The sequence below is a fragment of the Fukomys damarensis genome, unplaced genomic scaffold (genome assembly GCF_012274545.1).
Source record: "Fukomys damarensis isolate Sample0158 unplaced genomic scaffold, DMR_v1.0_HiC HiC_scaffold_58, whole genome shotgun sequence".
Classification (NCBI taxonomy): domain Eukaryota; kingdom Metazoa; phylum Chordata; class Mammalia; order Rodentia; family Bathyergidae; genus Fukomys; species Fukomys damarensis.
This window is the reverse complement of record NW_022900970.1, coordinates 76,777-89,936: the sequence shown is the minus strand read 5'-3', so window position 1 is coordinate 89,936 and position 13,160 is coordinate 76,777. Positions and strand designations below refer to the sequence as shown.

Genomic DNA, 13,160 nt, shown 5'->3' with positions numbered 1-13,160 from the left:
TACATTTTAGGGATACAGTACAGTTACATTCATTGTTGGGATCTTGTACCTCTTCATGACAAGCTTTGTTCTTATTTTCAGCTCTCAGTTCTTATTTATCTCTGATCACTTTTCTCTGACTGTGAATTCTGTACTTGTGTATGTCACATGAAAGTTGAGAAAGACAGGAAGACAGAGACTAGGTAAAGTAAAACAAAATAGGTGAAGAGGAATAGAATAGAGGAAATGAATATTGAAAAGAGTACAGCCTAGAAATAATAAAAATAAAGTAATAAAGTAAAAAAAAAGTTTTTGGTTTTTTTGTTTGTTTGTTTGTCTTTGTGCTTGCAAGGCAGGCAGCAGAACCACTGAACTAAATTCCTGGTCCTAAAAAAAAAAAAGAAAAAAAAATGAGAAAACAGGTTTTAAAAGTAGCAATATTTTCACAGAAACAGCTCACTCTGTAAGCATAAGCTTTATAATCACATAGTTTTTTAAAGTAGCAATGTAAGGGCTGATTTAGCTTAGTGGTTCTGCAGCCTGCCTTGGAAGTGTAAAGTCTGAATTTTGATCCCTGGTACCCACCCAAAAAGAAGCAATATAAAAAAGAAAAAAGTAAAGGTATATATATATATATATGGAGGGATTGGGAGGCCTGGAGAGGGAGAGAAAGAAACAATTGGAGATGACATAGAACCAGATATACAAGCAAGAAAACATATAAGCAACCCTGTGTGGCCACTATGCCATATAGCCAAAGTGTATAGACAGTTCCCTTCCTGCAGTAGTGTTAGTTCATTTTCAGGCAACCAAGCCAATTTCCTCTCTTGCCTGCATGCTGCTTAACTGCCTGCCTGGGAATTGGGAGGGCTGTCAGTTTCTTGGGCCCTGCTTCCTTGCTGCAAACCTTGCTTTGGGCATTAACTGCATTCTTTTGTTTCTGTTCCAAGATCTAACCACTTCAACTACTGAGCTAAATCCCTGGCTCACCAGATTGACTTTTTAAAGAGTTTTACAATAGGCAAAATTACAACACAATTTTTATTTTAAATCTATTAAATAAGATCTATGAAGAGAGCCCCTAACTGCAATCTTCCCTACATCAATCTTACTCACCTTTCCTTAGAAACACAGTGATATAAACAAAAAAGGGGGAATAGCTACATCTATAAGCTCAATTAGATTTTGTTACTTTCTCTTGTTACTTTCATTTAAATTTTTTAAATCCACTTAAGGAAAGGAAATATACTGCCTCAAAACTCTGTTGATACAGAGAAAAATCTACCATATTCTAGACACTAGTCTTGTCAAAGGATGTCCTAACTGAAAGGTAAATTACTCAGTACAGTTAATAATGTGAGACTCAAAATCTCACATGCACTTCACAGAGCGTGAACAGCTGAAAAGGCCTCCATGATGCTGGGTCCTAAAACCCAGCGAGGCTCCGGGAGCACAGAGGAATGAGAAACCCAGGAAGGAACACACCAGGCTAGATGGTAAATTGACCTTTATTAGTCTGGCCAGAAGGTACTCTAGGAACCAGATAGCTCAGAGGCAGCTACTCAGGGGCTGAGGTCCTTTTCATAAGGTTTTTCTAAACAAAAAGTTCAAACATAGGCCTTCACAGAACTACCAGAGGACTAAACACACTGCTTATCTTTTTTTTGGGGGGGATATACTTGAGACTGACCTGGAACTCACTATGTAGTCCAAGCTGGTCTCAAACTCACAGCAATCCTCCTGCCTCAGCCTCCCAGGTGCTGGGATTACAGGCATGTGCCACCATGTGTGGCCTCACACTGCTTATCTTATGCAGGAAATGTTCTATGGTCACCTTTTGTCATACCATTTGCCCCTGGTTGGGCTGTTAGCCAAGTTAGTAATTAGCATATGAAGAAGCACAGTCTCTGGCCTATTAGCATGGAGTCACTTTAGCTTATTCATATCTTACAATAACATAGGAGTCCAGGATATGCTTATATTTCAACAGAGAATAAAAAGATGATGTATCCATCATCCCAGAATATACAACCTTGGACCAAGATGGTGCATTCACTGCAAGCAACGCAACATGAAACCCCTGCTGAAAGCCGTGTAAAGGCAATGTCTGAGTGATTCCCCTTGCCTTCAATGGCCCTTGAACATCCTGACATGACCAGAACTGATGCACTGCCCACCAATGAGACCAGGAATAAACAGGCTACAAAGACAGTCACAGTTCACCCTGATGGGATTTGCCATTTCCAAACAGAGGAGGGGGAGATGCAGGGGTCATAATACTGATTATACCCAAAGAAGGCTGTGAAAAATTAACACCACAATTTGTTTGTTTTGAGAAGTGAATCTGGCTGAAACTTTTTTGTGGAGATCAGAGTAACTGAAACCCAGAATCCAACAACTGAAACCTTCTTACTGGGGGAACAGCATTGTAACTACAACCATATGTTCTGTCTGTTCTGTTCTTAAATCCAGAATGCTTTGTCTTGTCCTTTAAAAGCCTTGTTTACATTAATTTTCATAGAAATTGCATAATGGTCATTCCTTTGCCCATAATTTGCCCTTACCCCAATTGCTTGCCAATAAAAATCAGTGCCTGGGACTGGCCAATGCCTTTGTCAGTTGTACCAACACTGATTGTCCTGGCACCCTGCTTTCTCTCCTAGTTTTATTTCTTAGGTGTCGTGAGCTGGTGACGCAGAGCACAGTCCAGCAGTGTCTCAAACCTGAAAGAGCACTGGGTGGAGATGGGCCAGGAGAGAAAGAAGGATGCCAAGACAAGTCTGATCAAGGCGAAGTTTATTGCAGGCACGCATCAGATTTTTAAAGCAAAAAACCACAAACTAAAGAGGAAGTAGGCTTACCTACAAACAATTAATGGACTATAATCACAAAGGCACCCCTAATGGGTGATTAACAGGCATTTACTCAGACAAAGAACTACAATTCTAGAAATTTAACTTCAGGAAGGAAACTTATCTCTAAAAATGGTTCCACTTAGCTCTAGATGGCAGCACTTCTGCCAGCTCGCAGGCCAGTGCTCAACACTTAGGCCTGCATCTTATATTGGATGGGAGCCTGGAACCTAACTGCAGGAGTCTCTAATAAGAACTGTCTAATTTCTTCTGAGATCTATAGATTATTCTAGGGAGGTGTCTTTACTTTCCGTATGTTCACATAATTTGTGTGGTTTCTTTTAACACTGATTTGTTGGTCCACAGCTTGTTGTATAATTGTAATTCTTCTGTATTTACTTGAGCATACTTATTACCTAGTATATGGTATATTTTGGACAAAGTCTCATGTGCTGCTGAGAAGAATATACATTCTGTTGTTTAGTGGAACACTCTGTAAGACCTAAAGTCTCACTTCCACTCCACGGAGCGTGAACAGCCAAAAGGCCTCCACGATGCTGGACCCTAACACCCAGCGAGGCTCCGGGAACATGACAGAGAACCGAGAAACCCAGGAGGGAACACACCAGGCTAGATGGTAAAGAGACCTTTATTAGTCTGGCCAGATGGCACTCCCAGAGCCAGGTGGCTCAGAGAGGCAACTGCTCAGGGGCTGAAGTACTTTTTATAAGGTTTTTCTAAACAAAGAGTCAGGGAATTCACAGAACAAGACTGCAAACACATTGCTTATCTTATGCAGGAAATGTTCTAGGGTCACCTTTTGTCAAACCATTTGCCCCTGGGCGGGCTGTTAACCAAGGTAGCAATTAGCATATGAAGCACAGTCTGGCCTATTAGCATGGAGTCACTTTAGCCTATTCAAGTCTTACAACTCTATAGTTATCAATTAACAAATTCTCACAGGCTTGAACCACTGGTAGTACTGCAGAACTGTCCCAGTGGGCAGTGTGTATCATCCAGAGACACTTATGATCGATGGGACATTCATTTGTGTACTGTTGTTCATTCAAGCTTGCAGGAATGTAACATGTTCAGATCACAGCCACCTGGAAGTCAAACCATGAATTACAGCCTTGTCATAAATATTGTAAGTCCATTTGTTCAAAGTTTTTTTTTTTTCATTTTTGTAATTTCTTTATCTAGTTAATCTACATTTGGTAGTGGAATATTGAGGTTCCCTGCTAAAATTGTATTTTCCAAAGTCTGGATTCTGAATTGATCAGAGGTTTAGTTGCTGTCACCATTTTCTCCCTCTCTGGGGGATTCAGGAGCTTCCTTAACAACATCTTTGCAGTTTGGAATTATCTGTGTAGTTTTCTTAATTTAGTCTTCCTCTGTCTTTTGTGGTTATAGAGATTGAACCTAGGGTCTCTGTGGTGAACTTTATCCCAAGCATTTTTTATTTTTAAATTTTGTAACACAGTCTTTGTAATTTTTAATTTTACATCTGGGTCTTTCTAAGTTGGCAAGTTATCCAAGCTATGTTTAAATTTATGATCCTTCTGTCTCAGTCTGCCAAAATGCACAGATTACAGACATGCACAACCACTACTAATTAATTTAGTTGTCAGGTCTTTCTCTGACAAGTAAATGAACATTTAGTCATGCTCTGATAGAGGTTGAAGAAAGGTGGTTGTTGAAAGGGGTCACAGGTGCCTCTCCCAATAAGGTCACTCACGCACTGAGAGGTCTGGCAGGAGAGCTTTATTGAAGGGAGTCAGGTGAGGCACTAAGGCCCGGAGGTGAAGAAAGGGAGGCGGGTCCCAAGGGAAGGAGTGTTGGCTCATTTATAGGGTCTTGGGTGGGAGTTTTGCAATTTAGGGGAATTAGCTGTTTTTTAACCTATTGCAGGCCACATTGCCTATAAGGTCTTAGTCCTGCAGAAGTCCCTTATCAGATGTTGGCGTCATTTCTGGGAAGAATTCAACTCGGGGAGGAAAACGAAACTTAAGTTGGGAAGAACCCGGAAGTCAGGTATAAAATGGAGGAGTTTAAAGTAACATGTACAATTTCCTAACATTCCCCACTCTGATTTTGGATGATGACCAGCAGCCAACATGTCCATTGGCAGATGGCAAAGGGGTGGAATGTGTGTCTTCTGTAACTACTTCCTGTGGAATTGGGGTGATGAGTCAATCCAAGGGCAGGGGTTAGCCTGATGTCTAGTTGGCTGCACTATCATTGTGTGAGATGAACTGAAGGTCATTGAAATTTTACCTGTAAGATATAATCTTAAACACACAGGTTGGTCAGCAGGGAAGGGAACTGATGCAGGGTCTTAATCGAGGGGAAGAGTCCAGAAACTGTGGTGAATCATCTTCAGAAATAATGAAAAGTAAAAGGAAAGTGAAAATCTCAATTTCAGCTGGCGTGAACTGACAAAGGGATCCCTGGAGCCAGGCCTCAGAGACCCAACTGGGTTACCTGTAGGACCAGACAAGGGTATAGAGTCATCCAACATAGATTGGGGAGCAGATCTTCTAGGAACTCTCTGAACCTGGTGAAGATCCAGATGAACAGTAGGTTCTGGAGGGTGGCTTCCATATGAAGGAAGTTTTGACAGTGTTCAGGTTTTGTGTTCTTGGTATCAGCTGATGAGCCGTTTGTGTGGAGACCTAGGTGAAGAGCTGGTTAGTGTCCCTGTCTTCAGCAGGGATGTGTTGGTACTGTTGATGGAGTACCATGAGTCTGACTGCACTTTTTCTCTGTTGAATGAAAGCAGTCAGTCTGTTAATTATGCAGGGTCCCACTATCAATAGAATTAAGATCAGAATTAAAGGACCAGCCAAAGCCGACAGTAGTGATGTGAGCCAAGGAGGTGAGGCAAACCAGTTTTCATACCATCCCTGAGATTGTGTCCTTTCTTTTTTTCCATTCTTGTAGGCCTTCTCTGACCTTGGCCATGGAGTATCTTACAATTCCAGAATGATCAGTATAAGAACAACATTCTTCTCCTAGAGCAGCACACATTCCCCCTTCCTGTTGGAATATTAAACCCATCCCTCTTTCGATCTAAAGAGTTACTTCTGCCAAAGAACTCAGGGATTCTTGCAGCTTAGTGATTGACAGCTCTATTCTCTCTATATCTTGATCAGTTGCTATCCACAAGCCATTGTATTGCTGATGTTGTGTGATGAGGGTGGCTGTTCCAGTACTGGCTCCTGCAACGCCCATCCCCAGTAATATTGCTAGGGTTATGGCTGTTACTGGATCTCTTTTAACCCTTTTTATATCATTCCATTCATCTAGGAAGTTGTTATATTCATGATAGAGTATCTGGGGCATTAGGTCAATCAAGACACAGTAATCTTTAGATTGTGCTAATATTTGTCCATTCACACAAGGGGTTAAACCAGAGGAGTATGCCCACCATCCATTATTGGAGGGGACATATTATGCAGTGGCATTAACAGGATAGGTTTTATTACAGAGATATTCATATGAACTGGGAACAATACCTATGCAGGTAGCAGAGCCCTGAATAGATGTGAGAGTGACTTGTCCCATTGTTCCTTTTCCCCATCTGCAACAGGTATAATCAGGAGACAGGTTGAAGGTGGCTTGAGATCCAATTCCCTCATAATATGGAGGTTTTATATCATAACATAGCCAGCAGTTTGTAGTGATTTCAGGCCTAGTATCATTAAGTACTGAAAAAGCTTGTTCCATAATTTTAAACAAGGGATCAGAGGAATTGGGATCTTGGGATGGTTGAGTCTGTCTATTATCTGTCGCTGGGCTGGAAGTAGTGACCCATCTCTGGGTAGGTCTATGGCCAATTTTTAACTCAGGTTTTGGGGTTGGTTTTGACTTAGAGACTGGCTTAAGAGTCGTTGGTGTATCAATCTCGATAATTTGGTGAGTGCCAAACAGGAGTCCTTGGTCATAGCTTTTTGTGTTTATTCTTAGTCCCCATTGTTTTCCTATTTTCCATTCTTCTAAGGGTACCTGTTTTCCCTAGTTGGTGAAGGATATTAATATGGGGTTGCATTGGAACCTGTTGCATTGTGAATAATGATAATGTTGTGAATAATGGACAGATCCTATATTATTGAGCATTTGAGGCTTTTGAGTGACTGATATAAAATCTATTTTTATACCAGCCGAGTGTCCCGGTATGGTGCTGGATGATTCGCAACCCCATGTCTTACAATAAAAATCACTTTGTTCCCCACAGCCTGTTTTATCTTTTATATGTTTTGGGCAAACATATATGGATTGATCTAAAAGCTTTGATCTGGAATATTTATGAGCACATCCTGGTCCTTCATTATAGTCCCAATTACAGTGCCCTCTGCACCTGGGCACACCCTCTGAATCATATTCCCAATCAGCTACATCCCATGTGTTTCCTAGAGCCATATCACACAAATCAAATTTAAGAGATGGACACCAAATGATTGGGGGAGTCCATTTAGACACCAAACTTGTTATTTTACCAGTTGAGGGATTAATTATCATCCAAGTAACTTTTACAGGTTGATGAGGACTTTTCAGACAGGCAAATCATAATAGAATGAAACATAGCAATCATACATACAGATCTATGGGGTCTCTTTTCCATTGTCATATCTAAATCCTAACCTATTTTAAGCAGGCAAGGAAAGCAAACACACTGACAATCAAATAATAAGCTAGCATCAATATTATTCTATGTCTTAATGTAAAATCTGAAGGAGCTTCAGAAGCTAAGCCTGTCCCCAGGAGTATTCCACTGAGAACTACCAGGAGAAAGCTTAACACATTGAACAGGGATGTAACGGTGAATGCTTTACAATATCCCATGGAAGCACTTAGGTGTTTTGGGTGCTGGAGATCTCTCATGTGCCCAAATTTAGGTCAGGTGTTTCTTCTGCAATTTTAGTGAGTTTTATCTTGAGAGGTCCCATATGGGTTGCTGAGTACACTGAAGAGGAATCTGTTGAAAGGTCAGGAGGAGAAGAAGTAGGTAAAAAAGGCTTAAGTTGAGAATAGTGAAACCAGCCATGGAGAGACTTTAGTTTTACTGCAGTTGGAGTGGATAGAATTACTGTAAATGGTCCCTGATATTTAGGTTTAAGGGGTCTTTTTGTTCATTAGGTGGAGCCAAGAGGACTTGATTTCCAGGTTGGTAGGAAGGCAGGAGATCCGATATGGGGCAAGGTAATAGTGAATCTACATGATGCCATAACTGGGCCTGTATGTGACTGAGTAAAGGAATTAATATGGTGGGGGGAAGAGGGGAGGTTTGGGGGTTTAGTCCTGGTGGCAGCATGGGGCATCCAAACATCAATTCAAAGGGAGAGATCTGGAGGGGGGCTTTGGGGAGGGATCTTAACCTTAATAAAGCGAGGGGCAAGAGTGTAACCCAATCTAGGTGGAGTTCTAAGGTCAGTTTAGTGAGGATGGACTTGATACACCTATTGGTACATTCTGTTTTTCCTGATGATTGGGGGTGGAATGGGATATGGAAATGCCAGGAGATTCCCATGAATTTGATGAGACCCTGAGTTATCTGGGAGGTGAACTCAGGTCCATTATCAGATTGGAAGGAAGTGGGGAGTCCAAACCTGGGAATGAGTTCTTTATAGATTAAAAGAGAAACAGTAGAGGCCCATTTATTTGTAGTAGGGAAGGCCACAACCCGTCCCGAAAAAGTATCTACTAGCACTAACAGGTATTTATAGTTTTTTATCCTAGGCATATGTGTAAAGTCAATTTGCCAGTCCATGCCTGGTTAATGTACCTCTTGCTTGATGTGTGGGAAAGGGGGTGGGCCTGGTAGAAGGGTTAGGCTTTTGACATATGAGACAGGTGGAGGTTAGGTTTTGGAGGAACAATTTGTCTGAAGGAGAAAGAGAAGCTATTGGCTCCAGAAAGGCCAATAAAGTCTTAGAGCCAGGATGGAAAAGTCTATGTAGGTAAATAAGCTGATCTCTGGTTAAGGAAGGGGCTTTAGGGGCTGTGTTTGGGTCATCTAAGGGGTCTGTTGGAGCCAGGGGTAGCATAGAGTTAGAGTTTGAAATGTCCTGTGAATTTAGGGCAGCCTCTTTTGCAGCCTGCTCGGCCCTGTTATTTGCCTTAGTTATTTCTGATGAATCCAATTGATGGACTTTACAATTGGACAATTCCTTTTGCTGATGGTAACCTGGATGCCTGTAGGAGTTCTATAATGAACTTGGAATTTTGGATGGAGTTGCCCTTTGTGGTGTAAAATCCTCTTTCTTGCCAGATCGCTGCATGTGAGAGAAGTATATGGAAAGCATATTTGGAATCAGTATATACAGTAAGTTGTTTTCCTGAGGCCAATATGAATGCCCGAGGCTATGAGCTCTGCTTGTTGGTTAGTAGTTTGGGTGGGTAAGGACCCTTGTTCTATGACTTCAGAGTGGGATACTATGGCATATCCTGCTCTTCTGGTGAGATTTTTGAAAAATGAAGTGCCATCTGTAAACCCAATCAGCTCAGGGGAGGAAAATGGACCTACTATTATGTGGGAATCATGGGGTGAGAGATCTTCAAGAGTTTCTAAGCAGTTATGAATAGGCATATCAGCATTGGGGGTTGGTAATAGAGAGGAGGGGTTGATGGGTGGGCAGAGCTGAAAAGTGAGGGAAGGTTCTTGTAGAAGGGCTGTTTGGAGGGATAGGATCCTGCAAGGTGGAAGGTATTGTAGATGTTTGTAATTTACCAAATCTGAAAGGGAATGATGAGAAAGTATTACCATGGGAGATCGAAAAGTGAGTTTTTTTGATTCTTGGGCTAGGAGTGAGTTGCCTGCCAGGTTTTGCAAAGAAGGAGCCCATTCCTTAATGGTTGGGTCTAATTGTTTGGATAAATAAGCTACAGGTGCAAAAGTGGGGCCTAATTGGTGTCCTAGAACCCCGAGAGCAAATCCCTTGTTTTCTGACACATAAAGATAAAAGAGGTGTGACAAGTCTGGAAGATGTAGAGCAAGGGCTTCTAATAAGGTTGATCTGAGGCAAGTAAAAGGGACACTTATAGGGATTTCTGTGGGTTCATGGGGGTTTCCTTTAACTGCTTCATAAAGGGGAGCTGCCAAAAGAGAATAGTTGGGAATCCAGGATCGAAGATATCCAGCTATACCTAGAAAGGAAAGAATTTCCCTTCGGGTTGTGGGGACTGGGATATTTCGGAGAGTTTGTTTTCTGTCTCATGTGATGGATTTGAACCCAGGTGTTAGAGATATTCCTAAATAGGTGACTTGTTGTTTGAAAAGTTGGACTTTGGTTGGTGACACCCAATATCTCCTCTGGAAGATAAAATTTAAAAGTATGTAAGTGTCCTGCTGGAGTGTAGGTAATGAAGGAGCACAGAGAGGGAGGTCATCTACATATTGGATACATTGTGTATCTTTAAGATGGAAAAGAGAGAGATCTTGTGCTAGAATTTGGCCAAACAGGTGAGGGCTATCTCTAAAACCTTGAGGCAAGACAGTCCAGGTAAATTGGGTAGACACATTGGTGAAGGGATTGGTCCAGGTGAATGCAAAAATATCTTGAGAGTCTTTATGTAAGGGGATAGAAAAGAATGCATCTTTGAGGTCTAAAACAGAAAAATAAGTGGCATCAGTTCAGATGGAAGACAGAAGGGTATATGGGTTTGGCACAATAGGATGTATGGGAACAACAGCTGAATTAATGATCCTAAGGTCTTGAACTAATCGGTATGTCCCATTGGGTTTTTTTACTGCTAAAATGGGAGTGTTAAAGGGAGAGTTGGCATGTCTCAGAAGTCCCTTTTGTAAGAGATCATGTACTATGGGAGTTAGTCCCTCTAAGCTAGAGTGGGGGAGGGGATATTGTGCTAGGGAATTGTGAGGGATTTTTAAGGAGAATTCTGACAGGGGGACATTTGGCTATTGAGGGAGAGTGAATATCCCACACTTGAGGATTAACTAGTGAGGAACTAATTGGCCAGTTGGTTTGGGAAGATGGAGATTGGAGGTCTTGGGATAGTACCAGGCAGAAGGAAGCTGTCGGAGTGTTGGAAGGGCTCAGCATAGAAAAATGAATGGATGTTCCAATTTGGGATAAAATATCGCGGCCCAATAAAGGGACCGGGCAGGATGGGAGAACTAGGAATGAATGAAGAAATGGAAAATTGCCAATTGTGCGTGACAGTAAGGGAGTCTGGAGAGGGCGCTGCAGTTGGCCTTCTACCCCAACAATAGAAGTCTGAGAAAGGGAGGTAGGCCCCCAGTATTCTCGTAATGCAGAGAAGCTGGCACCAGTATCCAATAAGAAAGAAATGGTCCTACCTGCCACACTTAAGGTTACCCTGGGCTCTTGGACAGTGATCTGCATTGGGCCAGGTGTGCCAGTGCCTCTTCATAGTCCCTCAGTTGTTGCTAGACCTATCAGGTCCACAGGTTGGGGAGCTGTGGGGCTGATGATAGAATGACAGTTGGATGCCAAGGGACAGTCTATACCCCAGTGTCCCCTCTGGTGATATTTGGGACAGGGCTTAGTTGGCACCTTGGGATTAGGAAAGTCCTTTGCCCAGTGGCCTTCCTGATTACACTTGTAACAGGGGCCTGGTGGTTGGGAGCTCCTTTGTAGGGTTTTTCTCCCCTGTGGCGCAGGTGGACTGGTCAAATTAAGAGCCTAATAATTGATATTTTTTTGTAGTTTTAAGGTCATCTCGGCCATGGTAGGCCTTGAATGCTGTAGCCAGGACCTCTGCCGGAGGGGTCAAGGGCCCTCGGTCAAGCTTTTTTACTTTAAGTCTAATGTCGGGGTAGCTCTGAGAAAAGAAATGCATCATAATTAATCTCTGGCCATCCACAGATTCAGGGTCTAGTTTGGTATGTTGACGGAGGCCGTCAGTCAGCCTTTGTAAAAAGGCGGATGGATTTTCATTTTTATCCTGTATGATCTCATTAAGCTTTTCATAATTAGTGGACTTCATGGTGGCTCTGCGGAGCCCATGAAGGAGACAATTAATGTACCTGTTTTGAGCTTCAATTTCCACCTCTGTGTTGTAGTCCCATTCTGGGTCCTGATCAGGCACTGCAGCAGCACCTTCTGAGTGGTGATTGTTGGTTAAATGTTCTTGGTCTGCATGTGCACGAGTCTGATCCAGCACTCTTCTATTTTCCTCAGGAGTTAAGGCATTGGTTAAAACTACAAAAAGATCATGGTAAGTTAGTTGATAAGACTGAGTCAAAAGTTGAAATTGTTTTATAAAGGTTGTTGGATTGGCTGTAAAAGAACCAAGCCTGGCCTGAATGAGAGCTAGTTCAGACATAGGAAAAGGAGTATGAACGTGGACAATTCCTTCAGCTCCGGCTACTTCATGCAAGGGTGCCATCCTGTGGCCCCTGTGTGTCTTGGAGTGGGTGAGAGATGGAGCATGGGGTGGGGTGGTCGGTGAGTCAGAAGAAATGGGAGGGATAGGAGATTCCAGAGGAGGGGAGGAATTGGATGGTGTAGGAGGAGGGGTGAGTGGGTTTTTGGCTGTCCGGTACAGGGGAGGGTCATCTGCCAGGTCTGGTTGAGTGGGCGAGTCAGAAAAAAGGGAGTTGATGGTGGAAAAACCTTGGGTCAGCAGAAGTATTGGAGCAGTTTTGGTGGCCAAACAGAGAGAGGGCTGATTAGCAAGATAGGAAAAGCCTTGGACATATGGGATCTCCGACCATTTTCCTTGTTGCTCACATAAGTTGTAAAGCTATCTAATTAGACCCAATTCAAAGGAGCCATTAGGTGACAAGATGTTTTTATTGCCTAATTTATATTGGGGCCAAATTTAAGTAGACAAGCTAATTAGCCATTTGGGTTTTAAATCAAGACCCTCCCAATTCCTGAGTAAGCACCCTGAGAATCGGTGGGTATAGAGGAACAAGAGCCCATGACCACCAGGACAAGAGATTATCAGAAGACCAGATGTCTCCGAGAGTTCTGATAAAACTCCTCTTTTTCTAGACCCAGTCTAGAAACCTGAAATTCGGTCTCCTGTGAAGGCATCCCTTACTCGAGATAGGAATTTATGAGAAGAAAGTCCCGGACTTAGTTCATTTGAGTCCCGGGCTCAATGGAGACAAACCCGGTTTGCCAAAACTGAGGGACAGAGGAGCTGAGCCCCAGTCTTGTCCCAGATGTGGTCCTTGTGGGTGGCCTGGAGTCTGAGGTCCCCGTTACCCTGAGGACTTCTCACAAAGGGGAACTTACCCAAAAAGGTGTGGGTCAGAAGATCAGTAGGTTGTTGATGGCTGCAAAGATGGCGACGAGGAGGATGGTCATGGACGTCAAGTGGAGGTCGAATAGGGGT

The 13,160-nt window shown here is 42.7% G+C and overlaps 1 protein-coding gene across 1 annotated transcript in view; it reads left to right on the top strand.

Moving 5' to 3' along the window:
- Window positions 1–2,050: 2,050 nt before the first annotated feature.
- LOC104866854 (lysine-specific demethylase 6A-like) overlaps window positions 2,051–13,160 on the top strand; it is a gene marked incomplete at its 3' end in the record, with an annotated part of 79,708 nt that continues 68,598 nt past the window's right edge. Inside the window, exons 1-3 of the mRNA XM_010631072.1 lie at window positions 2,051–2,073; window positions 2,656–2,784; window positions 3,795–3,978. Of these exons, the coding sequence (XP_010629374.1) occupies window positions 2,051–2,073; window positions 2,656–2,784; window positions 3,795–3,978 (336 nt within the window). The remainder of the gene's footprint in view (window positions 2,074–2,655; window positions 2,785–3,794; window positions 3,979–13,160) is intronic.